This window comes from Lineus longissimus, chromosome 19 (assembly GCF_910592395.1).
Source record: "Lineus longissimus chromosome 19, tnLinLong1.2, whole genome shotgun sequence".
NCBI classification, from domain to species: Eukaryota; Metazoa; Nemertea; class Pilidiophora; order Heteronemertea; family Lineidae; genus Lineus; species Lineus longissimus.
In genome coordinates this window covers 7,743,746-7,760,392 of record NC_088326.1, presented here as the reverse complement: position 1 = coordinate 7,760,392, position 16,647 = coordinate 7,743,746, and the positions used below count along the sequence as shown (strand labels likewise).

The window sequence follows — 16,647 nt, the reverse complement described above, 5'->3', positions numbered from 1 at the left end:
GACCTTTGACCGGCTCCTTACACGCACACACACACACGCACGCAGGATTAATCAAGAGGGGGGAGAGGATTGGATGCAATTACAGCCAAAACGGCTTATTGGTCTGAAGCCTTGAAAATCTCAGCAAACATTTTTTGCACGCGCACGCACACACGAACGCACGCACACAAAGTCTTGGTTTCTGTTGTGATGTAAAGGTAAACTGATGTCTTTATCACTGGTGCATGTTATGATTCCCTACCTTTCACTTTACCTGTAGGCTGACTTGTACAAAACGGTTCTACATGCGTTTCAAGGATGCAGGAGATGAGACATGCAAACAATCACATCATTGAGTAGGTCAGTTTTGATGTTTATCTATGTAGATAAATAACTCTACGAATATGGGTGATTGAAAAAGATTAAATAGGACGTACAGTCTAGCTCATATTAATATCAACACCCACGACATATTATGTATCTAGGCCTCCCCGTTTTGAGGCGGTGTGCACAAGGTTGTCACAAATGTTGTTGTCTGTATGATCATCATGATCACAATTAAGTGCATCTTTGCCTTTATTATGTAATCATAAATTTACAAAGGCCCCACAAAAAGTTTTTTATTTCTTGAAAAAAAAACACCAAAAAACTAATGGTATTGTATTGTAGTATAGCCAAAGAGAATCGCTAAAAGCTAAAAGGGTATTATCGCTTATTATCGCATAGAATCGCATATTAGCGAGTTTCCGCATCGCTTACGATTACGATTACGATTACGATTTGTGTTTGACGTCATCGATTTTTGGTGCTACGACATCCCCAGCGAAATCGTCGATGGTAGTTTCGTCTCGTTCTTACGAGGATTCCGGCTGATCTTCGTAAGTCGAAAAACGATTACATGGATTAGCGAAAAGCCTATTTTCCACGCTACATATCAAATTCAAGGTGAACTTTTCATTGAATAATACTTTAGAACATATCTGTCAAACATAGGAACCGCATTTAATGTGATCAACGGCGATTTTGATCATGTTTTAGCGCCGAGAAAAGTGCACCCAGAGCATGAGAGCAGAGTAAAGGGCCTAAACTATACAGTACACCAAGTCGTTAATGTGAATGCGGAAACAAAATTTCTGGTTCATGCCGGTTTTGAGAGTATTACGATTACGACTTTGAAATCGTAATCGTAATCGTAATCGTAAGCGATGCGGAAACTCCCTATTATAACTAGTCTTGGCTTGTTTACATAGAGCCCTACCATGGTGCAGTGCATGTCGTGGAGGTGATGGGAGTATCTATAATAGAAATAGTATCTATTGCATGTAGATTATTCTGCAGAGCACAAAATGATTTCTTGTGGTATTTTTCCCGAAATAAAAAAACTTTTTATGAATGTTTTTTTAATGGTCGATTACGTAATGAAGATAACAACGCGTTTCACAATGTTCATATGGACAACAATATTTGTGACAACCCTGCGCTTAAAAATCGGTCTTGTATTCAAGGAGATATCACAAGTCGATCATATGTGTTGAGATTGATATGAGATACACTGTACACCCGTTTCTGTTTTCGATCTGGGACAATTGTTTTTAATATCAGTCGTGACATAGCTTCACTCATGGCAGTGCTATGTACTCTAGCTGTGGGCCAGAAAGACAGTGTCCGAATGATGTCTGTCGTAATCGGTCTCCCCTGTATATGTGTACAGTCCTACCAGAAAGTAAATGTCCAGCGTTTTTTTTTAATAACGCAGAGATAAAATAAGATATTCGAATGCGGTTTTCAGCAGAGAAGGGTATATTTAGTTGGTCATATATCTGTTGTATTTGGATGCCCCTAATTCCATCCCTTCATTATGTAACAAACATTACAAAAAGGGCCCAAAATCACTTTTTTTATTTCGTATGCCTTTTCCAAAATTCACACGAGCCCATGAACTGTGCTTTATGACCATCATTTTTTGACACTTGCAATTCCATAGAAGGTGTTCGATAGTCATGACAAATGAACATTATTGCTAAGGATTTTTATGCTATTTTTTAAATCTCTTCCATAACCGTTGATAAAGACCCGCAATCCTTCATGTATGAGCTGAGTTGGCCATTGCTGACTATGATGGGTGTTCTCAACGGTCACCAGCTGTCTGAAAAAAACAATCACCTGTAGCGAGCTAAAACAAATCGTCAAAATGAAAGAATTTAGCAGGAATTTCTAGTAATGAAAGCAAAACAACTTTGTTGCAAAATAGTTCACCCATACATTGTGAAAAAGAACGAAAATAAAATGTAATAAAAAAGTTACATTTTGGACATTTTTAAAATTGCCTGTAACATGATGACGAGACAGGATTAGCTGGGTTCAAATACAACAGATACATGACCAACTAGATATACCATTCTCTGCTGAAAACCGCATTCAATTATGTTTTTCAGCCAAAGACTTGAGATACAATATGACAACATTTTTGGCATTTTTGGAATAAAAAACCCACAAAAAGTTTCGTGTATTTGGTATTTCACCCCATTCAGATTGCATTGGCAGCCATTTCAAGCAGGGACGAAACGACGTCGATATAAATAGTTCCGTTCATGCGCAATGAAGTTGAATATACCCATTACAGCCAACCTCGTTTACCCAGGGGTCATTGCGCGCTCCTATGGTCACTTGCGCTACCCCTGGTATCATCTTGAGCTAAAACATATTTGATTGGCCAACGAATAACATTTGACAAGCAAATGAGATGTTAATAATGATTTGACACTTCGTATAATCATGGCATATTGAATCAGCGAAAAGGGTGGCATTATCATTCTACATAATCATTTACCCTAATACGATCACAAATCAATTGACGGCATAATAGAACTTCATGGACACGGAAAATATATGAACCGAAGTAGCACGTATTACGAATGCCAATCGCGCGAGCACTGTGAGAACATTATTTCAAAATCCCTTTTGATAATTTATTTTTATATCTAAGTATAAGGCTTCTTTATCTTTATTCACCCTGGGATAATTGCTCAATTTTACAATTATTAGGTCGGCTACAAACGGTTTTGGTCATGATGAAACAGTGCTGACACGTAGTGCCCAAATAGACGGGTCATAGGTCAAACATGCTACGTCACCCACAGATTCTGGCGGTGACGAGTGATATGACGAACACAAGTATCCAGGGACTAGTGATGCAGCCATTTTGAATGCTAATCAAGTAGACCCCGGGTGTATAGGTTGCATTACACCCACTGAGTCCAAGGGCACGAATCGAAAGCGAGGTCTTATCTACAGACGCCGTAGGGTGAACATCGAGCGAGGGCGTCTAGAGATCAGTACATCGAATATTCCGGACGAAAAAGTATGAACAGGATCCGACCACCGGTCTCCGGACTGTATCGATTAGGCTGCTAATGAAAAGATGAATTGACCAAATTATGTGTATCTTTAAAACCAATCAACGCCAACATATCCACTCCTCCACTCCGCTACCCTGATAATGGGAGCACTGAATTGGCCCTAAAAAGGCTTTTACTTTAAAATCTACTTTCCATATTTTATAAATGTATAGCCCTGACCAGGCGAGGTGTTTTCTGTAGTTATGTACATGTACCATTTTAGGAAATGTATCGTATATATGTTATTTCTCTTTTCCCCAAATATGGGGGTGCAATGCAATTATCATACATCATTATCATCAGATTAGAGTGATATGTTGGCGTTGAATAGTTTTAAAGACACAAATAGTTTGGTCAATTCATCGTTGCATTACCATTTTGAAAATGAACGTGAAGAGAGTGGGAAGTTTTACCTTGTTTTGCATGTAGTGATACACGCGTAAAATGTACAGCAAGGTGCATGGTTATTTAAAAACATTGAAATGGCAACATTCCAAATCGCCCCACCGGAGAACTTTGACATTTCAAAGCCGGTAGAGTGGCCAAAATGGTTACAACGTTTCGATAGGTTCGCATCGGCATCTGGGCTAACAGAAAAGGCCAAATAACAACAAGTCAACACACTCATATACTGCATTGGAGCCAAAGCGGATAAAATTTTTATGACATTCGGTCTTACTCGTACGAAGATGACTAGTTTAAGGGATGTTAAGGAGAAGTTTGATGGGCATTAAGTTAAATGTAACACCATAATATACGAACATGCAAAATTCAATGCTCGAAAGCAAAACACTGTACATATGATGGACTCCGCGAGGAGATGATCAGCGATCGGATTGTGGTTGGCCGACGTGACGAAAAACTTTAAATGGATTCAAAGAGTTACTTTTCAACGTGTTTCAAGCCACAGCAAAGTGTACAAACGTTTAGTTCCAAGTTCAGAAGTAACATGGACAGTTTAAAAAGAGAGATGTAGTGTAATCCCTCTTGCCCCTTTAGAAGTCATCACCGTATGGTGCTGCCACCTTCATGTCAAGGGGTTAACTGTGCAATTGCTTCTCTTATTAAATTTGCATTGTTTACATCTGTCTTATTCAAGTGAACCGTACCCCCAATCCAGCAAAGGACAATACTTCCACAATTTCCTGATGCATTTTCTCCATGCAACATAGACAATCTTCAATGCTTTGAAAAGATAAATCCCACCCCTGGTACCATATAAAGACATGCAGTGTGATATTGAGTAGAAGATCAAATGCACATCACGATCATTCCCGAGAACTCAGCTTCGGTCTTACTCGGGAATGTATATTTGACCCGTCCGCTTTAAGTAACAAACTACATGTATTTCCGCTCTACGACCATTATAGTAGTGATTTAGAGTTATTAACCCATGTGTCGCAGCCCGTAGCCGGCGGAGGACAAAAAAACAACTATACGTGGCGGATATAGAAAAAAACTCGACGTTCACTGCATGCTCTCAAAATATAGCTTCTTCATAAATAAAAGTCCAATTGACTACTATTATGACCCTATATCTTACTCTATATAATGCAGTGGTAATATTACTGAATCAACATGAACGTTTAGGCCTACTGCAATTAATTAGTATCCAATCACAATTCAATTTCAGCTCACTTTACGCATGGACATACAGGTACCATTCACACTGTACGCATGGTCTGACTATAGTTCGTACAACTCTTTAATATGTACTTGTTTTAACAAACAAATGCTGTAATTTTTGGTCTTCATTGACACACCCTACTTGCGACAACAATCCTGACGACAATGACAACGTAAGGTGACCAAGTTTCTCTGAACATGAATCTTAATCTATTCAAATTCATCTATATCTGCCACTAGTCCAAGAGGCTCGCAATTAGCCACTTTTCAATCAATTTACCAAACTATACCGATACCAATATGTATCCGGTCGGAGAGACCATGTCGCAGCCCGTAGCCGGCGGAGGACAAAAAAAACAACTATACGTGGCGGATATAGAAAAAAAAAGAATACAATTCACAAATCATTTAATTGACATTATATACACATTACACATTACACATTACACATTACTCACGTAAAGGCCTTGCGTGCTAGCTTTATAATTAAGCGGAAAAATGCGGTATAATGCGGTTAGGCGGCGCAGGATGTTCTTGCGTTTAAAGATTCGCCATGTTGTTCAAGTGAGTTTTCTTGTTGCGACGTCAAAACGTCGTAACGTCTAAACAATAAAGAAACGCGCAATCCGCGGCCAACAATAAACACAAACTTCGCGTCACGGATGACGTCACATATAATGTCCGTAGATGACGTCATAATACTCATAGCGAGTGCGCATGCGTACTTAGTTTCGGACATACCGCCGCGCGGTGTATTGATCATGGACGAATCGTCGCGGCTTCTGAACGAGTTGCCCGTATTTGGGACGGATCGGAACATCCTCCCCACCTTGGTCTACTCGCATTCGACCAACACTATTGTTCGCAAAGTCCTCCCCACCGTGGGAATTGCGCATAATGGCATTGTCCATATTCTCGTTATCTTCTGTACATGTATCTTCGCTATCTCGACCAGTACTTTCATCAGGAGCATTTTCTCATTTTCAACGCTAGATCTGAGATCACTAACATAGCATGGGTTTGGAGTGGAACTGGAGCCAGTTTCGCTGCTAAGATCAGCTTTGCCACCCGCCACCGCCTCTAAGTGGTGTAATCGTTGAATCGGTCTCTTTAGTACGCCCTTCTTCGTCCTTACTGCGACGGTCCTGCAGATTCCATCCTTTCCCATATAGACTTCATCCACCCGTCCTAGCAGCCAACTTCCTCTAGGTGTACGATCCTCAGATATCAGCACGATACTTCCAACTTCTACCGGTGGCTTCTCAATTTCCCACTTTTTCCTCACTGTAAGACTTGGTAGATATTCGTTTTGCCATCTCTTCCAGAAGTGATTGGCTAACTTCTGTCTATACAAGTAGCGCTGCGTCACAATTGTATCAGCTGCCTCCCATGTTTCTTCTGCTACATCTGGTATTCCCATTGGCGGCCTTCCCAATGCAAGATGAGCTGGCGTTAGAGGTTCCAGATCTCTACTATCATTTCTTATGGTTGTCAACGGTCGAGAGTTGATCGCAGCTTCAACATCTGTCAAGACTGTTTACAGCTCAGTTTATTTAAGAAGTGCCTTTCCTAACACTCTCCTCAATGACTCCTTGACTGACCGAACTAACCGCTCCCACCAGCCACCTCGCCATGGAGCTCGCTCAACGATAATTTTCCATTCTATCCCCTTGGCAGCTAACTGCGTAGTCAAAGCATCTGTATCCAAATCTGTTTCTTTGATGCTATTTGCCCTAACGAAGACCTTTTTGATGAAAGATCCTGCAGACTTGAATGTTCGCGCATTATCAGACCACATTGTGTTGCAGATCCCTCGGCGGTTAACCATTCTCCTAAATGCCTGAAGAAACTCGTCTGTTGTTAGTCGATGAGTCAACTCTAGATGTACCATCCTCGACGTCGCACAGGTGAAGAGGCAAATATACACCTTCTCCGGCTTGTCTTTTCCACGTACCTCGAGTACGTACAACGGCCCAGCAAAATCTACATCAACCACTGAGAAGGCAGGCGAAAAAGATACTCTATCTGAAGGAAGCGGCGCCATCTTCTGTTTGGATGGACATGCTCTTTGTACTTCACAGATAAGACATTTGTTTAGAATCCTCTTGACATCCCTCCTGACCTGAGTTACCCAAATCTTGCTTCTCAAGTTGGTTACAACTGTTTCCGATCCTGCATGCATGCACTCCTCATGCATGTCCATGACTATTTTGTCCACGATTGGATGGTTGTGCGGAAGTATCACTTGGTGCTTGGTCTCCTCTTTCAACTCCGAGTTCTGTAACCTGCCGCCTACTCTGAGCACTTTGTTGACTTCGTCAAATTTGGGATCAAATTTAAGGATGCGACTCTTCCTAAGAACACCTCTGTTCTCCAATGTCTGGATTTCGTCTTTATATGTGCTCCTCTGAATGTGGCGATACCAGTAGAACTCTGCCTTTGTGATATCTTCAACGTTGAGTGTTGGTATCTTTCCAGCTGTATTTTCATCATCCTGGATTCTCCCCCTCCACTTTTGTATGACCCAAAAGACTCTCGCTGTCACTCGGGTAAGCTTGTTCCATGAACCATATCTGCTAGCATCTATTGGCGCATCCTTGGGAGGCTCCTCAACGATGGCCACATTGGACCTGGTTGTTGTCTTCTTCTCCTCTAGATCTTCACTCGACTCATCTGACAACTTTCCCTTGGGCCACATATCTGTCGACAATGGTAACCACTGAGGTCCACTCCACCATTCCTCACGATTGAATAAGTCTTCTGCTGGCAATCCACGAGTCAACAAATCGCTAGGATTATCTTCTCCTGGACAGTGTCTCCATAACTCAGGTTCCCAAGTCGTTTGGATTTCCTCCACTCTATTAGCTACAAACGTCTTCCAGACATGCCTAGGCTTGCGTATCCAAGCAAGTGTTACTGTACTGTCTGTCCACATTGTAACTCTGTCTATGTTTCTTGATAGTGACTCCTTGACGAACTTAACTAATCTTGTATTTACTACAGCTGCTAGAAGTTCAAGTCTAGGTAGTGACACTTTCTTCACTGGCGCTACTTTTGACTTTGACATCACCAATCTTGTTGCGGTATACCCATTCTGGTCTACCACTCTGATGTATACCGCTGCTCCGTACGCCTTCTCTGATGCGTCTCCAAATCCATGAAGTTCAATGCTTGAGATTTCTCCTAGTCCCAGGGGTAAACATCGGGGAATCTCCAATTGATCCAACTCCTTCAGCTCTCCTTTCCATATGCACCATTTCTGTGCTGTTGTCTCATCCAATGTATCATCCCAGCCTAAACCCTTCTGCCATAACTCTTGGAAAAGCAACTTTGCTCTGATGACATAAGGTGATAGCATTCCCATGGGACCAAATATTTTTGATGCGATACTTAAGAGACTCCGTTTTGTTTCAGGATCCTCCAAGTCAATCAAATTCTTCACCGTTGGGAAGCGAAAGGTGTCATCTGACGTAGTCCATGCAATTCCTAGTGTCTTTAGTGACTCACCCGTGCTCATGTCAATCACATCGGATGGAGCTCTATCCTGAGGTTCTATTTGTTCCGTAACTTCTTTGTAGTTACTAGCCCACTTGGTCAAATCAAAACCACCATCTCTCATCAAATCCTTTAGATCTGTCTTCAGGTCTAAAGCTTGTGGGGCTCCAGCTGCTCCCGACAGGCAGTCGTCAACATTCATATTATCTTGGATCTCTCTTGCCGCTTGCGGGTAAACCTTCTCAAGCCTTCGAGTGTGATGCTTCACGGTCGCTATGGCAAGAAATGGACTCGCATTTACCCCAAATGTGACTCGGTTCATTCTGTAGATCTCTGGAGGCCGGTCTGAGTTCCCATCTCTCCATAGGTATCGATGTTCCCATTCACGATCCTCCTCTCTAATCTTGATTTGAAGAAACATCTTCTTCACGTCGCCGTATTGGTTTGGCTGTAAGGCGGGACCTTGGTGTAGGCAATCGTTCAATGACACGCCATGCTTATCACGTGCCGATGCATCGAATACGATTCCTGTCTTGGTTGTAGTTTTATCCTCTCTTACTACTGCATGATGAGGAAGGTAGTAGACAGTCTTGGCCGGATCAGCGTCACTCTTGACCTTTTCCGAAAAACCCATGTTTTCATACTGCTCTATCGCTTCCTTGTAGTTCAAACTGCTTTGATTGCCAACTTTTAATCTTCTTTCGACTGACTCCAATCTCCGCAGCGCCTGGCTGTAATTATCCTTCAGTTCTGGACAATTCTCTTTCCACGGTATCCCAACCGTATAACGTTCTCCATCAAAAGACAGGCAGTCCTCAAACGTCTTTATGGCATCCCTATCTTCAACAGACATTTTCACGCATTGGTCATTCACAATACCAATAGATTCCAACTCCCAAAACCGTTGAAGCTCGAATGCAACATTCTCCCTTTTGGTGGCGACAAACATTGACGTAGTAACTAGCGCTTTCTCCTGGGAACCAGCGGGACCACAAAGTACCCATCCAAGGCTGGTTTTAACTGCAGTAGGTGTTCCTGGGGGTCCCTTCCTAACAGTTCCGTCTACCAGTAGGTAATAATAGTCGGCTCCAATCAAGACATCAATTTCTCCATCGAGCGGATATGATTCTGCAAATGCAAGTCCTCTCAGGTGTTGATATCTCTCAACTCTCACATCAACCAAGTCCATGGCCCGGTTTCACAAAGAATCTTAAGTCTGTTTTGGTGACTTAAGTATGAGAATTTCTTAAGTTTTGTCTTAAGTTGATTCACAAATCGCCTAGCCGACTTAAGTACCCCAAAAACTTAAGCACGGTAGCTACCGTACTTAAGTCGGAATTAAGGACACAAAATGGCGGAAATTCGCCGGCTCAACCGGCCTGTCCTTCGATATTTGATGGCCCGAGGCCCAGAAAGACGACTCGTAGACCATCAAAACCCCTTGGAGAAGTACTCCGCCAAGGGGGTGAAAGACAGATATCGTTTCCTGCCCGACACAATAATGGTCTTCGTTGAGGTATTCGGCCCAAAGTTGACGCGTCCGACCGACCGTGGCCATGCACTGCCTGTCATACTACAAATTTGCGTGTGTCTCCGTTTCCTTGCTTGCGGGTCCTTCCAAATAATGGTCGGGGATGGAGATGGACTGTCAAAAAGTTCCGTGTGCCGTATCGTGAAGGCCACCATGAACGAAATAATCAAATATATGAGCGAAATCATAAAATTTCCGAGGGGCGACGAAGCCACAGAAACTAAGAAGCGCTTCTTCGCAGTTGCAGGTATGTATCAGTTCCCATCTCATGTGCTCCTCGCCTACTACTATTTATAGTGCTCCAATCAGCAAAATGAATGACAAAATCGATAGGTGAACATGCATATTAAGCAGGTCAAACTTCTCCAATCAGCAAACGGTGAATGAAGAAATCGCTGTTGGTAACCGTGAATATTTTAACAGGTCAAGGACAGGTCAAACTTCATCAGCTGTTTTTTTTCATCACACACATGCGTGACATGTGTCGTGTGTCATCATGGAAGCGAAACTGCGTGGTTCAATGCTGTTGTTTGTTTATTGAAAACCGGCTGTTAGATTGCTGGAAACTTTATAATCATGTGAAGGTATCTATGCAGCCATCTATTCTAATGAATACTCGCATCCGCGCCACTGTGACTGTGCAGTTGAGTTGATCGAGTGCAGACTGTTGTCGACTGTGACTGTACGTAGTGTTGCATGTTGTTGTTGTGTGCTTGTGTGTCCACCAATGACCATCATCCATGGCATGTACAGCCTACACTACTGCTGTATGGATTGTTGGTCAGTCAGGTCTGGCCTATACTCGATCATGAGTATGCAGTATGTTCTATACTTTTCTTGTACCAATATCATCCCTCCATGCATTGCATACTGCATCCATAAAAATGCCCTCAACTCACTGAGTGAGGTGGATGTCGACCAGGGCGGGGCGCAGTCGGGGAATGATATAGTTAGTTAGGCCTAATACAGGTCAGTTTGTGTGTTGCCTAATGGTTCTTCCCACTTTGATTTTAGGTTTCCCTAACGTAATCGGTGCTTTGGACTGCACACAGATAAAGATTCAAGCCCCATCTCAATTTGAGGATGTTTATGTCTGTCGCAAATCCATTCACAGCATCAATGTTCAGGTAAGCATGTGTGAATAGAACACTTTTAAAAGTCAGTTGGTAGCCCTGCCTAGTAACGAAATGTGCACATAATGTCTGTAGGCCTACACCAAAGTACAATAAACATGCATTGCATTTATTACCAGATGACCGGCTGGCTGGCTTTTTCATTAAGTCATCTTGGAACGTTATCAGGTTCACTTTCAAAGCCTGGCTCATTGGAGGCCTGATCTAGTTTAAGAGATTGCATGTCCATCTGAAATATGAATATCCTGATTCCTGGCATAGTATGAATTAAAATCATTGCTAAGTATGAAAAATTTTGAAAGTACAGTGTTTCTGCCAGAAAAAAATTCAAGAGGGGGAACCAAAGCCCAAATTCCTGGTCGAAAGAGCAAATTTTGGCTGTTTTTCGGACAATCTTGGCAGTTGCCCCCCCCCCCGGCAGAAACCCAGAAATAATATTTCAATTTCCACTTTTTGGTATTGCAGATGATATGTGATGCTGATCGCATTGCCACAAACCTTGTAGCCAAATGGCCGGGAAGTGTTCACGACAGTCGAATATTCAAGGTGTCGTCCATTGGCCGAGAACTTGCTAACCAAGGTAATTCAGACATGTGTGATACCCACTAAAAACAAGTAATTTAATAGATAGATAAATAATTTAATTGGAACTTTATCAACATTTATAACTAACATACATGTAGTAGAAAAGAAATTATCACATAGGCATACTACTGGATCAACAGTATCATGCTTATTTGAAAAATATATAATATATAAACGAGAAACCCCATGTTATGTATAAAATGACAAAAAAACATTGATATTCTCATATTCAATAAATTAGTATAAAATTCATTCATTTTGAAAAAATTATTACATTTACAATATTGTATTTACAATTTCAGCTCCACATGATGGATTCCTTTTGGGCGACAAAGGTTATGCACTTGAACCGTACCTGATGACACCTTATCGGAATCCAACACCTGAAGAAGCCAGATACAATGCCGCCCAAGCACGACCCAGGACACGAGTTGAGCAGGCCTTTGGCATTTTAAAGAGGCGGTTCCATTGCTTGCACGATGAAATTCGGCTGGTCCCAGAACAGGCCTGTAAAGTGATAGTCTGCTGTGTAATCCTCAACAACATTGCACTGAAGCGGCAGGATGTGATGGAGCCACTTTTGGAGAATCAATATAACCTTGATCCCATTGATGACGATACTGTAACTGGAAGGGTTGTAAGAGATCATTTGCGTGATACCTTCTTTCATTTCTGATTGTGCAAGCATGCAAGTGTTTTTTATGATATTTTAAGAGGAAACCTAAGTGAGTTGGCCATAAAATTGCATTTAAAAAAATACATGTGTTAGGGGCAAAATCCGTGTGCTATGTGAATCTATGCCTTTTATAGGTACGAAAAATAGTATTCAAAACTTTGGTTCATAGATCTTGTACTGTTTGGCATGTTTGATATTTGTACTTTTTGTGGCAAATTTGGATGTTTTTGATAGAATGTCTGACAGATCAGGGCCCGGTTGCACAGTCAGCATTAGGTTAACAACAACTTAAGTGCTAATGCTTGATTTAAAATCTCACTTATGTAGCAGTTGAATATCATCGACTTGGAAATTTTAACAGTAATCCTTAATATACATGTAATACCATTTTAATTGATAACTCTAGTCTTACATTAGTGAGATTTTAAAGCCAGCATTAGCGCTAACGTTGGTGTTAACCTAACACTGATTGAGCAACTGGGCCCATAGTCATAGTCAGTTTTTCCTAGTTACTATAATCAGGTGAAGATGGAGGACAAAAGTAGAAGTTGGTCGCTTAGGCAGACGTTACATAGATGGGAAAAATGAGGGCCTAACTAACATGGCTCATTGAAATACCTTGTTAATTCTTCGGTTCACGGGTGAACCGTAAAGCATGAGGCGTGAGGAGTGAAGCGTGAAGCTCTATGTAACGTCTGCCTTAGGGGCATGAAAACTTGATTGACTGCAGATTTAATCCTTATGCAGTTTAGCCATTTTTAGCTTGATGTAATCAGTTTTAAGGCCAACAAGAGCTATCTGACAGTCAATCAACTTTTGTTGCTGCTGTGCTGCCAACTTCTCCTCTTGCATGACCTCGTAGGAAAGATTTTCAAGGTCTTCCTTAGATCTTTTCGGCTTTGGTGGCTTGACCGAGGCTTTAAGCAGATTGGCAAGTTCTGCCTTGTTCATGTTCTTGTCAATGTTAGTGCTGGGGCAGCTGGCTGATCCTGCTACCCTCTTGCATGTGGACCTTGGTTCAAGAGGGGCACTTCCTAGGGCTGCTGAAGGCTTGGAGGACATACTAGTTATAGTAGAGCTAGGAAGAACAGCTGCAATTCCTCCTGCAGAAGTCTCAGCATCAGCTGATTGTAATGGTAGTCGGAAGTCAAACACAACATTCTTGTGTTCATCTTGCGTCACTGCTGTCCATGCTGAAAGTAGTTAAAGATGTGTAGAAATATGGTTCAACATCAATACATGACATTAGTTTTGCAATGATTAAAACTGTCAAAAGTTGCTATGTTATATCAATCTAAAATGATCAACTAATACATGCATGTACCTATCTCAGAGTCGAACCCACTAATAAGGCCCTTGATGCTCGGATCACCTTCTCTCATGGTGTAGTAGGCCTCTTCAGCATCAGTTGGTGGTGGTTGACGTCCCCCACCACCAGTGGCTGGATGACGCATTTCGTCCATTTTTGCCCGTGCTGAAAATGAATGAAAACAACTTATTTATTTCAGCTATTAAATGCAATACAGTCCTGATCATTTTAATCATATCAACATCCTACATTCCTAAGATATTTTGCAAACTAATAGATAAACTAAATGACCAATTACATAAATGCAAGTATTTTCGTAAGGGTATGCCTACATGCAGGCCTTGATAAGGATTCTATTATTGTCAAAATGTTTTCATGTGGTATTGATAGTTAGCATGGTTAGTAGGCCTTCACTTTTACCTCTCTCTTTACTGGTATTGGAACAGGGCCTTATCTGACTTTTTGCAAAATGTTGGTGCTTTCTACTGAAGTCCTAACCCTACAGCTGCGTGAACTGAACTCTTGACTTCTGATACATAATCATTTTTTGTGAGAATGGTAAAATGACTTACCTCCATGCTTTATATTCTTGTACTTTTTTTCACATTCTGCACTTGTGCGCACCACTACTCCTGCAGCGCTGTACGTAAAATGATATTTCGAAACAGTTCAAGTTCAAATTTGAACTAAGATGGAAGAATGATGCTAAAAGTAACATCACACAACAAAAAGTGCATTGCCATTGACATTTTAAAAATATCAATATTGCAGTACTAAATTGCAATACCTGGGCCATGATGCCTTATTTGATGATTATAACCGTAGTAGGCCTACTTAGCAAACCTTCAGTTCCTATATCACTTTGATATTATCTTGTATCAGCCACTGGACTGTTCTTCTTGTGTTCATATTTTCATTTTAAAGGGACTCTGTAGACAGCAAGGTGGGCAAGATGAAGTTTAAATTAGTCGAGTCTCTCACATCTCGAAGTACATCGAAATCTTCGATCATGCTTGTACGCCGAATATATTCATATATATTAAACATGACCCAGTTTGAACTACAGTGGACACCTCCCTTAGTGGACACCTCTCTATTGAGGATAACCTCTCCATCAAGGACACTAGTTTTGTTCACAAAGTGGTTGTTTCCATTACATTTGACCTTTTTAATCAGGCACCTCTCAAGTAAGGACAGCACTTGCCAGTCCTAAGGGTGCCCTGAATAATAGAGAGGTACTGTACTTAAGATCAAGATGACCAATTTAAACGTTTTGGCACTTTGCTCCTGCCTAAATAGTCCCCATTTCTAAAATGTTGATAAACTGATATGATGATGGCATTGTCATTGATCTTGTCAACTCTAGTCTAAAGCATTGATGCACTTGTCATAAATCTTTAACTGTATTAATATTTACACTTTACAGTGAGAGAAATATTATTTTATCATTATATTGATTGATTGTTATCAAAACTCATGTTTTTAGCTCACCTCTTAGCAGAGGTGAGCTTATCCCATACCGTGGCGTCCGTCGTCCGTCGTCGTCGTCGTCGTCGTCGTCCGTCGTCCGTTAGCAGGGCACGTTTCGTAACTGTTAGAGCTATTGAGTTGAAACTTGGTACACATGTACCCTTATGTAATGACACCTTGGAGACCAAGTTTCGGTCCGATTCGTTTCATGGTTTGGCCACCAGGGGGCCAAACGTTAAAAGTGAAAATATGCAATATCTCCCTTAATAGTAGTCGGGAAATTTTGAAAAAAATATGGTAGGTACTTCTAGCAAAGGTGCATCATATATCATCCGGGTTTTTGATTTGACCTCCTTTTCAAGGTCACAGAGGTCAAATGGTGTAAATTGGCCGTTAGGATGTAACGATGGCACGTTTCTAAACTGCAATGACTATTGATACCAAATTTGGTACACATTTACCCCTTAGTCAGGTGATCTCAGGGACCGAAGTTTGGTCCATTATGATTCACCACTTGACCACCAGGGGGCAAAATCCAAAAACCTTAAAAATGTGATTATTCCTTAACTTCTTGCCCGATTGCCACCAATTTGATATCATGGGTACATCTAACCACCATACAGTATATGTCACACAGGTTTTTAATTTGACCTTCTTGTCAAGGTCACAGAGGTCAAATGGCGTAAATTCGCCGTCAGGCCGTAACTATGGCACGTTTCTTAACTGCAATGATTATTGATCACAAATTAAGTACCCATGTACCCCTTGGTCAGGTGATCTCAGGTACTGAAGTTTGGTGCGATCTGATTTGCCGTTCGGCCTCCAGGGAGGGGGCCAAATCCTAAATTCTTCAAAGTGCCATTATTCCTAGTAATGACTTGCCCGATTGGCACCAATTTTATATCATAGGTACATCTAATTCTAACAACCATTCAATGTGTCACCCGGGTCTTCTTTGATTTGACCTACTTTTCAAGGTCACAGAGGTCGAATGTACTGTAAATTGGCCATTTTGGGGAAATTGTAATTGCTTGGACCTACATCAAACCTAACACTACATGACACAATACCATGCTCTTTATCCATCTTTCCTCCACATGAGGTGAGCACAATGGCCCTGGCCATTTCATTATTGTTCTTATTTCATATCTGAAATCTTTTCTACGGCTGTGACCAATTAGTATAGGGGGATTCCCCAAACGCTGAGTCACACAGCAGCTACGCTTATCTACATAATACATGCTAATGGTGACCTGATTTCCTTCTATTGGCTGAAATCGTCACACCTCCCAACCACACCTCCAAACGATCTCAAAATTAATGTTTTGTTTTCTTTCGGAAATGATGTGCGATTCTGTTCGATTTCACAGCAAAAATAGGCAGTATCGTGTCTGTTTAAGGCGTGGCGAAATTTGAACTTTGGGGACACACAAATTTCGGGGTAA

The 16,647-nt window shown here is 41.4% G+C and overlaps 4 protein-coding genes across 4 annotated transcripts in view; 1 reads left to right on the top strand and 3 right to left on the bottom strand.

Annotated features, from left to right (window-relative positions):
- Positions 1-289, bottom strand: part of LOC135502719 (sodium-dependent phosphate transporter 1-A-like) — a 149,966-nt gene extending 149,677 nt beyond the window's left edge. Inside the window, exon 1 of the mRNA XM_064795692.1 lies at positions 242-289. The gene's annotated coding sequence lies outside the window, so the exon portion shown is untranslated. The remainder of the gene's footprint in view (positions 1-241) is intronic.
- Positions 290-6,552: 6,263 nt separating this feature from the next.
- On the bottom strand, positions 6,553-9,687 carry LOC135503459 (uncharacterized). Its single transcript, XM_064797034.1, has one exon. The coding sequence runs from the start codon at positions 9,685-9,687 to the stop codon at positions 6,553-6,555; it is 3,135 nt and encodes a 1,044-aa protein (XP_064653104.1).
- Positions 9,688-9,849: 162 nt separating this feature from the next.
- On the top strand, positions 9,850-12,494 carry LOC135503458 (putative nuclease HARBI1). The gene is made up of 4 exons (XM_064797033.1): positions 9,850-10,276; positions 11,044-11,156; positions 11,628-11,742; positions 12,050-12,494. The coding sequence occupies exons 1-4, from the start codon at positions 9,850-9,852 to the stop codon at positions 12,421-12,423; spliced, it is 1,029 nt and encodes a 342-aa protein (XP_064653103.1). The 3' UTR covers positions 12,424-12,494.
- Positions 12,495-13,155: 661 nt separating this feature from the next.
- Positions 13,156-14,418, bottom strand: LOC135503457 (uncharacterized). The gene is made up of 3 exons (XM_064797032.1): positions 14,305-14,418; positions 13,748-13,897; positions 13,156-13,616 (listed from the first exon to the last, which is right to left on the bottom strand). The coding sequence occupies exons 2-3, from the start codon at positions 13,884-13,886 to the stop codon at positions 13,156-13,158; spliced, it is 600 nt and encodes a 199-aa protein (XP_064653102.1). The 5' UTR covers positions 13,887-13,897; positions 14,305-14,418.
- Positions 14,419-16,647: the final 2,229 nt, after the last annotated feature.

Bases quoted from the DNA above. Each gene is read 5' to 3' on its own strand.
- LOC135503457 (XM_064797032.1), bottom strand. From the start codon at position 13,886: ATGGACGAAATGCGTCATCCAGCCACTGGTGGTGGGGGACGTCAACCA. The intron at 13,617-13,747 runs GTACATGCATGT...AACTACTTTCAG, and splicing joins TGGGTTCGACTCTGAGATAG to CATGGACAGCAGTGACGCAA.
- LOC135503459 (XM_064797034.1), bottom strand. From the start codon at position 9,687: ATGGACTTGGTTGATGTGAGAGTTGAGAGATATCAACACCTGAGAGGA.
- LOC135503458 (XM_064797033.1), top strand. From the start codon at position 9,850: ATGGCGGAAATTCGCCGGCTCAACCGGCCTGTCCTTCGATATTTGATG. The intron at 10,277-11,043 runs GTATGTATCAGT...CTTTGATTTTAG, and splicing joins GCGCTTCTTCGCAGTTGCAG to GTTTCCCTAACGTAATCGGT. The intron at 11,157-11,627 runs GTAAGCATGTGT...TTGGTATTGCAG, and splicing joins TTCACAGCATCAATGTTCAG to ATGATATGTGATGCTGATCG.